The sequence below is a fragment of the Dermacentor silvarum genome, chromosome 8, assembly GCF_013339745.2.
Source record: "Dermacentor silvarum isolate Dsil-2018 chromosome 8, BIME_Dsil_1.4, whole genome shotgun sequence".
In the NCBI taxonomy this organism is placed as follows: domain Eukaryota; kingdom Metazoa; phylum Arthropoda; class Arachnida; order Ixodida; family Ixodidae; genus Dermacentor; species Dermacentor silvarum.
The window spans coordinates 96180349-96195107 of record NC_051161.1 but is presented as its reverse complement, the minus strand read 5'-3'; the positions used below and the strand labels follow the sequence as shown (position 1 = coordinate 96195107).

General features: G+C 46.9%; 1 protein-coding gene across 1 annotated transcript in view; it reads left to right on the top strand.

The window, feature by feature from the left end:
- Positions 1-2673: 2673 nt before the first annotated feature.
- LOC125947692 (fatty acid synthase-like) overlaps positions 2674-14759 on the top strand; it is a 58752-nt gene continuing 46666 nt past the window's right edge. The window contains exons 1-4 of the mRNA XM_049672925.1: positions 2674-2903; positions 4672-4973; positions 6491-6811; positions 7425-7614. Of these exons, the coding sequence (XP_049528882.1) occupies positions 4704-4973; positions 6491-6811; positions 7425-7614 (781 nt within the window). The 5' untranslated portion in view covers positions 2674-2903; positions 4672-4703. The remainder of the gene's footprint in view (positions 2904-4671; positions 4974-6490; positions 6812-7424; positions 7615-14759) is intronic.

Here is a 14759-nt window from a genome sequence, read left to right as displayed (position 1 = left end):
ACCCAACAGTTCCGGGAATTCAGTCGTAAAAAATATGTTGACTATAAAGCCTAATAAGCACTGTCTTCTTCAAAGTATTCCCCTTGAGCGTGCATATACCGATCCCAGAGTTTCTGTCACAATTCGGTGCATTCGTGGAACTCTTCAGGCGACAGTGTGTTGAAGACCGCCGGCTATTCTGACTGGATGTCTTCAATAGTGTGAAACCGCCGTCCTTTCAACCTCAACTTCAACTTTGGAATAAGATGGAGTCACAAGCAGCGAGGTCAGGTGAACAGTGTGTGTGCACAAGTACTGTGATTTGTTTGGAAGTCAGGAACTGTCGAACAACGGAGTGATGTGTGAGCAGGTGCGCTGTCGTGATGAAGAAGCCAGTTGGTCTTCCACTCCTCCAGACGCTTGCGACGAATACTTTCTATTAAGCACCTCAAACATCACAGTCAAGCTCACTATTCATAGTTTGTCAAGGAGCTATAAATGCCTTGTGGGCAATTACGTGTAGGTAAAAAAAGAAGAAAACAGTGAGCAAGGACTTCAGATTCCCTTAAAGTTCACATGCCTTTTGCTACCACTGAGAATTTGGCGACTTCCATTGCGGCGACTGCTGTTTGGTTTCAGGATCGTAGCCGTAAACGCATGTTTCATCCCCGGTTATTACACTGGAGAGAAATTTGGGATTGTCTCTGACTTGTTGCTTCTATTCCGTACAGACAGAAACACGGTACAGCTTCTGTTCGTCACTGAGCAGTCTGGGCTCGAACTTTGAAGAAATGCGCCTCATGTTCAAAACATCCGACAAAATTCGTTTAACTGTGCCGTACAACCGTCCTACAATGTCGCCGACATCTTTTATATTTAGCCTGTGATTTCAAGGGATAGCCTTACAAGCTTCCGCTATCGCTTCCGGGGTTCTGCTCGCTGACGGGCGTCCAGAACGTTCATCGTCAACAAACATTCGAGCCTCCTTGCAGCATTTGGCTGCAAGGAGGCTCCTACTTTGGCTCATGGCGTCGACTCCAAAAGCGTCCTCTAGCATACGATGAGTTTGTGCCGCAGTTTTGCCAAGTTTAAAAGAAAACTTGATGCAAATTCTTCCCTTCTTGAAGTCTGCCATATTGGTTGGAAAGAAATGCGCCAAATCAGTGAAACACTGCGTTGCAAAACAACACTTCGCAAAACTGTACTTCTTAGATGCAATTCGCTCAGCACACTGATCCGCAAGGCATACTCCTTGCCGCATTTAGCGGCGGAAATGTGCACCACACCCAGTTTGCCCGTGCTTTTCAAATTCCCGGAACTTTTGGGTGGCACCTCCCACACCTTCCGCGTGTGCCTACAGTGTTCGGCAGAGATCCGACTTGCTGGTATGTGTGCCTAATTAAGAGCTGATCTTTTATGCCTAGTGCAGAAACGCGCGTGTTTTGCAGCAACGTCTGCGTTCCGCGAGTGGGGTTCAGCACCTAGATTTTTTAGGTTTTATTGCAAGTTGTCTGAACTGCCGCGTAGTTCCACGACGTGTTTTATGCAGTCGTTCTGCTATAATTTTGTCTATTCAGAAGTCAGACTTTCTTTCTTGTATAAACTGAAGTAACTGTTCGGAATCTTTATCACGAGTGTTGGAGTCAACGACAGAAATAAAAATATGAAGATGACTACCACTCCTAGCTCCTCTATTCTCAATCCCCCCCTAATAATTTAGACGCCCCCCTAATTTTAATTCCTGGGGAAATTGCTGATTTGGGCTACTCGCCTGTGATGACTTTTCCTCCATGTCGAGGTTAGAAAGATAACTGCGCAAGTCCGTCATTCTTGAACAACACCATAAGTTCTGCGTGTCTTATCTTCGCCTTTCCGGTGTTGAATAGAATTCGTTCGTTAAGCGCATCTTCATGCAAATAAAAGAGAGTCATCCATGCAATAACACTCAGGAACTAGCACAAGCCGGCGACGAAAGCTGCGGCCTTTATATTTTGCGAAACAGGGTCCTCTTAATTACAATAACAGTGTTGCACATGGCTTATATCTATAGTCAAAAATATCTTCGCGCCTTGCCTTCACTTCTGAAGGCGACTTGTTCTTGCCACATTGGCTCAGTCGTGACACAGAAAACGCAATGAGCGTTGAGGTACCTGTGAATTTATTCCGCTGCATAGTCAATATGTGTCGTGATTTCACTTCAATGTGCTTCACATTTCAACAAAGAACTACTATGCCGACGTTACCAACACATTTGACCAGACATTCGACGAGGAACTTTACCGTAGCAGTCTCGAAATAATTTTTTTCTTGTAAAGCATGTAGGAAATAAATCAATTGTGCACGCACTCTGACCATGTGACGTAATTTTTAATGAAGAACGCAACCGGACCGGCCGTCGTATAAAAGATATTTCATTGTTCGCAAATTAAACTGACTAAATACAAGATGTACCAAGCGACACCCTACTACCTTGTCTTTATTGCAATATAACTTCGAGGTCTTCGTGGTAAAGTTATTTATATTGGACATATTGATCCACAGACCACATAAATTCAAGCCTCATCGGAGATAACGCTATCTTGCTTGCGATTTCGAAATATACTTGCATTCTTTGCAACAGCCTTCCGCCCAAGAAACACTCACGATCGGGCGTAATGCCTGACACAAGTTGGGTTTACACTACTTCGCAGGACTCGCAGTCCCGTCTACAAAGCTGCAAGCGAAACTCCTTCGTGATGTATACGCTGAAGCGAACATTGACCCGACGCAAATACACTACGTCGAGGCTCACGGTACCGGCACTAAAGTAGGAGACCGTCACGAGCTGGCGGCCCTAAGCAGTGTCTTCTGTCAACCGGCACGCAAACGACCACTCAAGGTTGGATCCGTAAAGAGCAATGTGGGACACTCCGAAACAGCTTCTGGTAAGTAGGCTGTGCTACAATTTTTTAATTACGGTTTTACATGCATCGAGGCTAAATAAGTGTTTTAGTAACTCCATTAGACCACTGCAGTACGAATGCCATTGCTGATGTCGCTTCGTGTATTTACACAACTAGAACCCTGCAATACACCGTCCATGCGCAGAAATCCGTAATGTTTCTTTCAGTCACACCGCTCCGCAAATGTGCCTTCTTTACCAACGATAAGACTGCTCACACAAAAAACACAACAACGCTAATCCCTGCTCACACTAAAAAATGATATTGACCACTTTGTTGTAATACGCGACGAGTTGAATCATCGACGACAACCTATGAAGGTCGAATTCCATATATGTTACACCTGGCCGCAAAATTCCTCGGTCATCGCATCGGGGTACACATCATGGCATAGTCGAGATTGTAAAAGATTGCCATTGTGAGCTAAGTTCGCATTTTGCTGTGGAACAGTTTGAAAAAAATTATTGTTCAGTCTGTAAACAACATATACGCACTTCTGCATTATAATTCGCACATCAAATTTTGCCACTAGTGTCATGTGGGGAAGAAACCTAGACGATAACAAAGAGGGTTCAAAAGAAGTTAAGAACGGTTTAACGAGTGACGAACAACAAATTTTATGCGTAACCTTAAGGGACGTAAAGACAGTAATGTCGATTATAGAGAAACGGGGAGTAGTAGATATTGTAGTTGAAATTAAGACAGAAAAGTGGAACAGCACAGCTCACGTAACGCGTAGGGCGGATAACCGGTGGCATATTAGAGTAACATACTGGGTGCCAAGAGAAGTGAAACGCAGGTGAGAATAAGTGGTGTAATGAAATGAGGACATTCTCAGGCATAAGATGGTGTCAGAAGGCGCAAAGCAGGGGTAGTTGGAGATTGCTGGTAGAGGCCTTCGTCCAGGCCATGGTTCTAAACCAGCTGATGACAATGTTTCGTCAAACTATTTGTGCTCACATAATATCTTTATCTTTTATACCTTTTCCTGATTTCTCCCTGTGCAGAGCAGCCAACAGAACAGTTACTCCGGTTAACATCACTTCTTTTCATTTCATACACTTTCGTTCTCTCCCGACAACGCAAAAACAATACCACTACATTCATGATGTATGGCTATGTGGGTATGCTGTACTTCGTCATTAACATTTCGATTTATTGCTTCTGCAATGTTATATTCCTGAACGACCAGTGTCTCACCCACCAACTCTTGTACGTGGCCCTTAGTCATGGTTACTGGGAAGGATAACAGCTTACGACGGTCTAAGTTCGTTTTAAATGGAACCATAGGAAGTAACAGATAATGACGCCAGAAAAAGCAAGCGGGATGGTAATTGTTAACTTTGACTTAAATATAAAACATTAAGGCAAAGGAGACATGAAAGCGGAGGAAAAGGGAACTCCGCAGGTGGGAACCGAATCCACGTCCTGTGCAGTATGCATTGCGGTTCTTTAGAAATTAAGATACCATGGTTCAATTCTACCGCCAATTTTCGCGGGTGTACAGGATTAGCCCTAGAAGTGTTAGCCAGCGCCGCTCGTTGTCAAGGCGGCGGACGGGGAACATGGTATGAACTGCAGGCATCACGTAGTTTTTGACCTCTGGAGCAGGCTACTGAGCAACTGGCCAATAAATGTTCGTGTTTTACCTCAAAGTGCGGATGATGTACGTGGGTGGAAATTGTTCGCTGTAAATTTTCTAATTAATCTTTTTGAACATATCAATCTGAGCGTACATCTTTTTTCCCAGGTATTTGCTCTGTTGCTAAGGTTATCTTGGCTATGGAGACTGGCACCATCGCGGGTAACCTACACTTTAAAGAGGCCAGTCCTGACATTCCATCGCTGCTCGATGGCATCATCGAGGTTGTGGACAAAGCGACACCGTTTGAGGGAGGTCCTGTCGGTATCAACTCGTTCGGCGTCGGTGGCGCCAATGCGCACGCAATTCTTGAAGCGAACCCAGGACCGCACGTGGACAGCTTTGTACGAGAGAAGCAAGAGCTGCCGAGGCTAGTTTTTATGGCCGGACGAAGCAAGGAATCGCTTGCGGTGAGCTTCTTATTATGAAATATGCAAATACTAGCGAGTATTCTTAACCGTGGTGCACCACGGCCCAGTAACAAATTTACTGAGGATTTCTTTCCTCTTTCGCTTATTATTGCAACCCGAATCTAATTCACATGTAAAGCGCTGAGGATTCTTAGCTGGATTCTTGCTAATGTTTAAAGCACAGCATCAAAGTTTATACCGCCAGCGTTCTTTAGAACCCTTCCATTCTGACCACAATGTCCTGAAAGAACAGCGGTGTTGCCTACTTTTCATCAGGTAAAAAATATCAGCAATATTCGATTACAAACTGCGTGTCATGGTGAAATGGATAAGCTTCGGGCGAAAAGCGCGTCAGAACCAATTGTCGGCGACATCAGCAAGGGTGGTATGGGAGCAGCGATTGAAGCGCGAATATGTTTGGAGGGAATAAACACTGGGAAAGAAAAATGCGTTTTTTTAATTAAACCGAGACACAGTTAGATTCATTGAACGAAATTAAAATTCCTAATCAATTTTATATACGCATGGCAAGAAAAGAACAGACAACATTATTTTACTTGATCATTATCAATAAATACCTCTTTTGAGCTCCCACCGTAAGAGCGTCCACCAATAGCGGCAGGTGTTCACGCCGCTATCACTTGAAATGCAATGCAGCTCTTGGAATTCATGGAAAGGCGCGCTCTTAAAGTTCGCCTGTTACAATACGCCCCCCTCACGTGTTGTGTTGTTTTGGATGTCGACGTTTGTCTGAATTACGTGACGCGGGTAGTTTTATTGTTTTTTTAACCTGTGCAGTCAAAAGTAGTGAGTTGCGACCGTCAGATACTTGCTTACTTTAGTTGTTTTCGTGCGACAGCGCTGGCCGATGGTCTTGGCGTCCGAAGAAATGACGAGCACTCTACGCAATCTACGCCCAAAGCGTTCGTCGGCCTCCAAAGAAAGTATGTTCTGTGCAGCGATGCGATTTCGAGACCCGTACGGCTGACCTATTCCTGCATCGCTTTCCGCGCTGAAAGCTCGGAACGCCCATCTAGCCGAATGGCGGGGCATTTGAATATACATCTCTAATGGCAGGCCTCGGAAAACAAGTTTCGCGCCTATGAGAACAAAATGACGTCACTTCTGTTTTTAACAGATATGACGTCAAATTATTTTTTCTTCCGCCGGAAGTGTTCCCTCCTCACACAGATGGCGCTAGGCCCCATGAACCGCCGATAAGGCGCCATGTTTTGAACGTGTGGGCTTCTATGGAAGCTTCGCTACCAGGTATATCTACCTTGCATTTTCCACGAAGCACCTTTTGTTACTTCCCCCATTGTCGCGCTAGAAGATCATAGGGCAACTCAGATAAAACATACGTAAGCACCTCCCCTACAAATGAAGATGCACTCAGTACTATTGTTTGTTTCTTGTCCTCTCGTGATACTTCTGTTCGAGACAGCATAAATAAATTCTTTACGAAAAGGAATATAATCCTCATATGTTCTACTAATGACCAATACAAAAAAATGCAGATGACTATGAACCGCATGGAAGCTGAGGGGCCGTACCCGGATTCGGCCTACGCTCTCTTGAATTTCGTCGGCCAGCCCAGCGTGATGCAATTCCCGTTCCGGGGATTTATGCTGTTGCCCGTGGATGGTTCCGACAAGCAGGTCGTCAAGATAGTCGAGCCGGCTGCTGTCAAGGAGCGGCCTCTTTGGTTCATTTTCACAGGCCTTGGATGTCAGTGGAGAGGAATGGCACGGCAGATGATGGAGTTTGATGTATTTGCACGATCACTAAACAAGTCGCACCAGGTCCTATCCCAATTCTCCATTGACCTGATTAGGGAAGTGACGAGTGAAATTATAGTGATGCCATGTCTTCAGTATTCGCCTCCATCACAGCAATTCAGGTGAGGTCATCACCCTGCAAGTATTTTTAATACTCAAGCAATGACGTCTGTAGCAATACTTGAACTGTGCTGACCCATCATTGAAGCAGGCACAGTGTTGGTTAATTTATAACCGTTAAGACTGCAGTACTAATTCTCAAATTGTAGCACAGTGACGCTAAGTACATTATAGCCTATAAGAAAAGTGGCGTCAATGTGTGCGTTGCGTAACATGGTACAACAGCGGTAATGACGAACACACAGACAAGAAAACAGGATAATATATAACTGAATAATAAACCAGAGATACACGCTATAGAAAATGTCACTACAAGCACAGTCCCCGCACATCGTGACACAGTGTCGGTACATTCAAAAGCAGTAAGCGTCTATTGATTAAGCTTGTAAACGCAAGTAAGAGGAACGAGGATTCCCACTCAACTGCTGCCTTCACATTTTGTTTTGTTCGCTCTTAAAAGCTGAGGGTCTCGTAGTTGTACTGTTTTTCGCAGAAACCTGCAGCGAGTGATACACAGAAAAATGCCGGCGCTTTCTTGTTTACTGGCCAACAGGTAGCGCTGGTAGATGTGCTTTTCGCCGTAGGTCTTCGGCCGGACGGCATAGTGGGTCACTCGTTGGGCGAGATCGCCTGCGCCTACGCGGACGGATGCTTGACGGCCGAGCAGACCGTGATGTGTGCTTACTGGCGAGGCCGCTGCGTGGAACTGGGCGACTTGCCGAAGGGATCCATGGCGGCCGTAGGTGAGCAGTGAACTTACTTTGTTTTATGAGACAAAAAAATTACGGCAAGAACCGTCTCACGCTGAATGTCGACATTAATGCGACTAGCATTGAAGCAATGTTGCCACAGAATCTGTGGCGCCTGGCCGATCGACTACCCTAGAAACTTTAAGAGTGCTAATCGTATAAGCATACAAAAATCGTACGCCGCACTCGATCCCCAGTTTTGATAGCACCGGTTATTCTTCGACCGTTACCGTAAACGAGGATTTAAGCTTACAGCACAAACAGACAATGACTATCGTGAAAAAGTATTGGCCTACAGTAGAGGCACGAGAACATTTTACAGGCTGGATCTACATAGACCAGATTATTTTACACTCGCACGCAGGCTGCCGGCGCGCTCGTATACTCGCGACACCAGGCGTGCACTGCGGGAATCAGCTAACTAGCGTGTTTGTTTATTCGTGCGTGGCGCTTGTTTGTGTGGTTGCTATTCACGGTTTTAAGGAGTAGCAACGTGCCTTCGATCCGACACGTGTTCTACCGCGTCCGTCATGCGTACATAATGCAGAAGTGAATTGAGCATGCGCTTATCAATTTCAAACGTCAACGGTTTGCTTGAAGAACAATTCATTGCCACCGCGCTTGCTTCCGCCAGTGCAGCGATTCGCGTTGCCCGCAGTACACAGCCAATGCTCGCACCATGGCGCCACCGTCGCGAGAAATTGGCGGCTCCGGAGAACGGCTCTAAATTCTTGTCTATAGATTCGAGAATATTTGTGTATAATAAATTCGAGGTTAAACAGTGACCGTTGGTGTAGTAATTTACTGAAGCATTCTTGAAAAGTTAACATTTTTCGTACTCTATAAAGAAAGTTCGCATAGCGATTGTATTGAATGCCGTTAAATTATTTGACGGAAGTTTGCGTCAAAAGAACCCTGGAATGCTCGACTTCCCCTACGTTCGGTCAGCGTTCGCTTGATATGTGCTGTCCCAGGGAAAGTTTGCCACCAAATACAGTACAGTTTTTTCCTAGAAAGGTTCATTCTACTTCATTGATTCGTTCATAAGAAATTGCTTCCTAGTGTTCTACATTTCTCTGAACATGAAGACATACAAGACACCTTACGTATTAAATATTCTGTCTTCTCTAAAAGACTGCAAATTAACCTTGTTTGTAATAACGCAATCGTTCTTTACGGCCTGAATTTTGCTATCGTCTAATAAAAGAATACGATAAGGTTGAAACTAGGGCGTTGTCTTCTTTTTCATGTGGATACATAATTCGGAAACGACATGACGTATCATAGTCATGACATGAGTCATAGTGACCAGAGACATGAGTGTTAGACGTGAGTGTCATGACGCGTCATAACTGCTTCAAGTATTCTGTCCAAACGATAACTAACCGAGTGAGTAATAATGTAAATTTAAAACTACACTGACTGCTTCTACATCTCACCTCAAATCAGTTCTTTTTCACTGAAAGACACTCGCGATGCATTTTGTTTATGTTTGGATTGGTTTATATGTTGATATACATGGAATCTGTACCTACACTATCGCTAGCCTGGAGTTCATATTTTAATCATATTGTTCTTGTGTAATATGCTATACCAGTTTCATACGTTGCTACTGTCACGTGTACTTATCTTTACCGGCGACCACCTTTCACCAGTTAACGAATTTTCAAAGTTATCGCCAAGCGCAAGATGGGCCGTTCTATATCTGAAGTTTCTCGAATGCTATCACTGGTTCTATCCGTAGTCTGTTGTCAGCAAGCCTTGTGTAATCACATTGTATGCGCGAGATGAATTGTGTAGCACGTTCTGGAATGCAGGCGGGCACCAATGATTATGCTGGAACCTTTAACAAGCGCAATCTAAAAGCCACCGCGCTTGACCCGTGGACCACATTTCGAGGATCTACGAGTGCGCTGGTCGCCGCTATTTTCTGTTCAGTCTTACTTGTTTTGCCGGACGCAGGTTCGCCCAATAAACAGTTAGTTTTGCTACTAGCGTTGTGCCGCTGTAGTTCCTCACCGTTAACTCAATGTGACAGTATGTTTAAACCTGACTTATTCATGTTCCTGTCAAGCCTTGGGTTTTTCCATTTCTTCTGAAAAAATCCTCATTATGGACGTGTCTTAAGTATTTATTAAAAATACACGAATTGTTATAAATAAAAATCGCAGCCTTTCCAGTATGTGAATGTGGATTACTAGAACAGCTGTTCGGCACTACGCACTACACGCGGGCTCCACATATCGGCGCGCGCAACATATTAACTGCCCATTCGGTGCCTTGCGCAGGCACGGAAATGCAGCAGGTGATTTGTTAGCGACCACCTGTCGCACAAAATGATCGATGCGTGCTACGGCCATTAGCACTCCGTCGGCACAGCCAAACCGAGCAGCTGGCTAAATCAGGAGCTGGGGTAGCTGTCAAAACCGCCTCAGTTCACGCTTCGCGACATCTCGAACGTAACCAATCACCATCAAATCGTCGTCGAACCAAAGGCACACGGCACAACTGAATCCAAAATGTCTGTCCAGAAAGTCCCTCGGAAATTTCGCATACGCACCCTTGCGCTCGTCCAATTTACTGGCTTGGTACCTGCGTCGCTTCGCGGCACCTGTCTTCCTGTCGAGCCCGCTGCTTACAAGTCTCTCAGGCACGATCTTCGCTGTTACTGGCCGCCCTTGTCCTAGCTTTGCTCTTGTTACGCCAGGTGTCAGCACATGCCTTACTGGTTTGCTCCGCCTCCTCTTAGAGGGTGGCGTTATGTAGTATTGGGCTGTTTCTTAGTTTACCTCTTGCTGCGCCAGGTATCAGCACATGCCTGAGTAGTTTGATTTTCCCCCTCATAGAGGGCACGGGCGTTTTGAGGCACGGACATCTAAAAACCTATGGGAGGACAGACGTATACAGCTCCACTGTATTAGAGCGCTTAGACAAGGCCAGTTAAACTGTACATGCCTACATTTCAGCCACTAACCCAGCGGTATCGTAAGTACGCGGCTCGAGTGTGAGCCGCTTAGACTTCCGGCTGTTCTAGCTCTGCCTCGCTTGACAGCATACACGCCCTTGACAACTGGTTCAGGTGCTGCGACTTGAAGAACGTCAAGCACCCCTTATTTGTACGGCGTTCACCTTCCACATGTCGCCGCTCGTAGTCTTCCGTGTATCGTGTCCCGTAACTCCCTCGGAACTCTTCATGACCCATAAGGCCATTACCATCCCTTTTGTGATGCCTGTCATTTCGGCGGGCTTCAATTCCAGAGCTGTCTGCATTCCATTTCCTTCAACACTGAAGGTTCATGCAGTGATGCGCTTGTCCGTGTTGAGCCCCTTCGTGCCATTGTAATTATCGACGTGCCGGATGCTTCGTCTCACCCAGATATCACTGCCTTCGGCCCCGCAATCAGCTGACGCCTTCAATGCTTTCATTATCAATGACTCTACTTCCGAACAACGCCATCAGATTCTTCACCTGCTTGCCAAATTTCGGTCTTTCCATGTCGGTAAACATATTCTTGGCCGCACGTCGGCCGTCAGGCTCTACATCGATACTGGGTCCAAAGTGCCATGCTGGCCTCGCCCGTACGGTGTGAGTAAGCACATCGACGGTATGCTTCGCCGCGGCGTCATTCGACCCTTCAATAGCCCATGTTCATCACTGGTGGGCCGCGGCACAAAAAACGATAGTTGCATTTCTTTCTGCGTTGAATATTGCCGTCTTAACAAGATAACACGGAAAAGCGTATATCCTTTGCCGCACACCGACGTCGCATCGGACATCTAGCAAGGCGATGAATCCTTGTATCCCTGCGATTTGCGCTCGGGCTTCTGTCAGGTCCCGGTGGCAGGAGTTGATCGCCCTAAAACCGTATTCATTACTCCAGACAGTTTATATGAATTTAACATAATACCCTTTGGACCATTCAATGCCGCGCTGCATTTGAACGAATGAGGAACGATATCTTACAAGGCGTGAAACGGAGCACGTGTTTATGTTAGCTCGACGACTTCGTTGTGTTCGCCCACGAATTCAACACGCATCATCTCCACCTTAAGCAGTTGTTGACGTGCTTGACCAACGCTGGCCTGCAACTGAACCTGAAAATGTTCGAGTTCTCCGTGCACAAGCTAATGTTTCTTAGCCACGTCATGTCCAAAGATGGACTCCTTCCCTGCCTATCAAAAGTTTGCGCTATAACTGTGTTTCCAAAACCAAAGACAACTAAAGAACTCCATGCCTTCATCGGCCTCCATTCTTACTTCAGACGCCTTGTTCGCCAATTTTCTTCGATACCATAAAAAGTGACGCCCACGACCTATTATCATGGTCTTCTGCATACGATACCACGTTCATGATCTTACGCCGTCTACTCACTTATATCCGCCTATACCGCGACGCTACGACCAGATTACTTCAACTGAAGTACATACGGAGGCTTCCGTCACTGCCAGCGGCATTGGCCTGTGCATTGTACATGCGCGCCGCATGAATGGCGACTCCGAGTTGGTAATTGCTTATGCCAGTCCTGTATGGACCGAAGAGCAGCGCATATATAGCCTTATAGTAAGAGAGTCCCTGACCATCGTTTTAGAACTCATAATGTTTCACTATTATTCATACAGCTGGCCTTCAACGTGCCAACTGACTATCACACCCTTAGTGGCTTGTCCTCTTTGAAAGAACCGTCTGGACGCCTTACCCTCTGGGCTCTCGCATCCAAGACTACGACACTGGCGTTGTCAACCGCTCATGCTGTAAGCACACTGAAGAAGACACTATGTCACGCTCTCCTCTCCAGTCGAGAATACCTGCCCCTTTACCTTTTAGGCAGTGTCCTCGGTTGACATCGATAGTTTACGTCAGAAGAGCGCAAGGATGCCTGGCTCGCTCCTCTTTTGGGTCTCCTCTCCAGCTCGCCTGCATCTGCCATCTCCTGTTCCGACCGTCGCCAAGCCGCCCATTTCGCCGCTCGGGTAAATTCCTTATATCGACGCAGCGACCAGCCAAAAGGTCTCAAGTGGCTTCTTGTTGTACCTAGAACTTTGAGTTCCGATATCTGCACGTATTTTCGCACCCATAATTTTTTGCACGCAGGCGTCTTCAAGACGTACGAGCGCCGCCCGCACACTACCTTTAACGAGGAATGCCTAGCTTTGTCAAAAATTACAGCATAGCCCATCTCACGATGACCGACGATCGTAATGCGTGAGCTTTGAATCAATATAGCGACACAACATACTGCCACCCTCGAAACGTGGGCGTATACTGCAGCGGGAATTCTTTTTCGCGCTACCCTAAGAACGCTCGGCGCCATCTAGCGCCGCCGCAACGAAGCCTGTGCGTGGCCTCCGAAATGCATGGCTCATGAGAAATTGCGTCATGTAGCAACAGGGCTCATCCCTCGCACTTCTTTCTAGACGCGCTGTGCTATATCGTGGAACTACCGGAAAGTCCGAGTGTGGTCTCCGAGACTAGAAGGGTAGTACGCCGGTGCTTGATAGCACTGTGCTCCCGTTTCAACCACAAACAGGTATGTCGAGAAATGGCGTCACGTAAGGCCAACCTCCATGGAGCGAAAAAGCGACGAACTTTCGGCGGCGGCCAACCGCCGCCCGACCTCAAAAAACTGGCTGTTCGCCGCCGAACCACTCCCTCCTGATATTCGCCGCCCAGCGAACCGCCGACACCGGAAGTCGTAGGGCGCAGCGGAGAGCGTGGGCCAATCGAACCACAGCACACAGGCTGGCTTCCGTTGGTCGTTCGTCGGGAGGAGTTTTTGCTGTTGACGCTTGGCTACTGTTGGGCTATTTACTACCTTCGCTTCAAACGCTTGTTTTCCAGCGCCGTTTCTCCTCCTTGTTGTTGTTCTGCCTCAATGTTCTAGTAAATAATATGTGCTCACTGCATGTTTTGTTTACTCTATGTAGTTAGAGGCTTCGCTTCCCGATGATGTTCTGCCCATGAAAGGCCATGCATCAGGCCTTGCGTACCACTGTGTTTGAAAAGACGTTTGATTGAAGTTTGCAGGGTATAGATCACTGGCACATCCTAGAAAACGCGAGCTTAAGAATCGCGTAGGTGCGGCATATGGGCGGCTAGCTACATTAAAAGACGAAAGAGAGCGTTGCGTACGGGATAAACGTACGGGACCCATCATTAGGGTGCGCGCCTTTTCTATACCCTTGCTCCAGCTCTCGCGACGCAGCGGCACGACAATAGTCCAAATTGGTTGCACCTGTGTGGCACCGCGCGGGCAGGGGGGGGGGGGACTAAACCTCTTCTACGTGGTGACAATTACGGCGCGACGGCAGGGGCGACTGTTAGGTGCATGGTGCGTGCCGGGTTTGTCGGGATCTTTTTCTCTTGAAAAGTCGGTTGACTACAACTGTTGCAGTGACGACTATGGCCGCTATCCATGAATCGCATCTTCTCTCCTTGCTTTTTTAAACAGCAAGTTCTTTTCAACTGGAGAAGACGGTTTCAACGGACGATTGCCATATCTGTCGTCACATAATAGCTTTCCGTGTTAACTCGATGACAGGGCAGGCTCGAAAGCGGAAGCTGATGGGAGAAAAACTCCGTAGCTGCCGAGCGGAGTGAGCCGTAAACAAACACAGGGCCACAGACAAGGGATAGTATGGCAAAATACCGACGTGTCGCGTAATATAAAAAAGTTTATACACTTTTTCAGGCCAGTTATCTTATTTTACGTGAAAAAGCATTAGTCTAGATGCATTTTTGTCTTCTGCTTTCATTCGCCAATGTCGCTTTCGTAGCCTAGCTCGTCTGCCACAATGACTCCTCGCGGGCTGCGTCGGCCGCATGGTCGGCTGCGTTCGCCCGCACTTGGTTGCATGGGGTGTGGTGTGACGAATTCGCGGCGACGCTTCACGCTGTATTTTTCGTCACGTGAAATTAGTCGCGAAAGTTCGCAGCACGCAGGTTGGCCTTTAGCCCGCCATTTCGCCTCTTGCGATCAAGAACGATAGAAACAGAGTCCTGATTGCGACAATATCAACCCGAATTCCGCTTCCGGCCCATTTGTCTGGCTGTTCGGACCTTGTACCACGCCTGGAATTTCAACGAAATTTCTGTCGAAATATTACGGACCATACGGCAATCGTCCCGATCAGGCACCTCC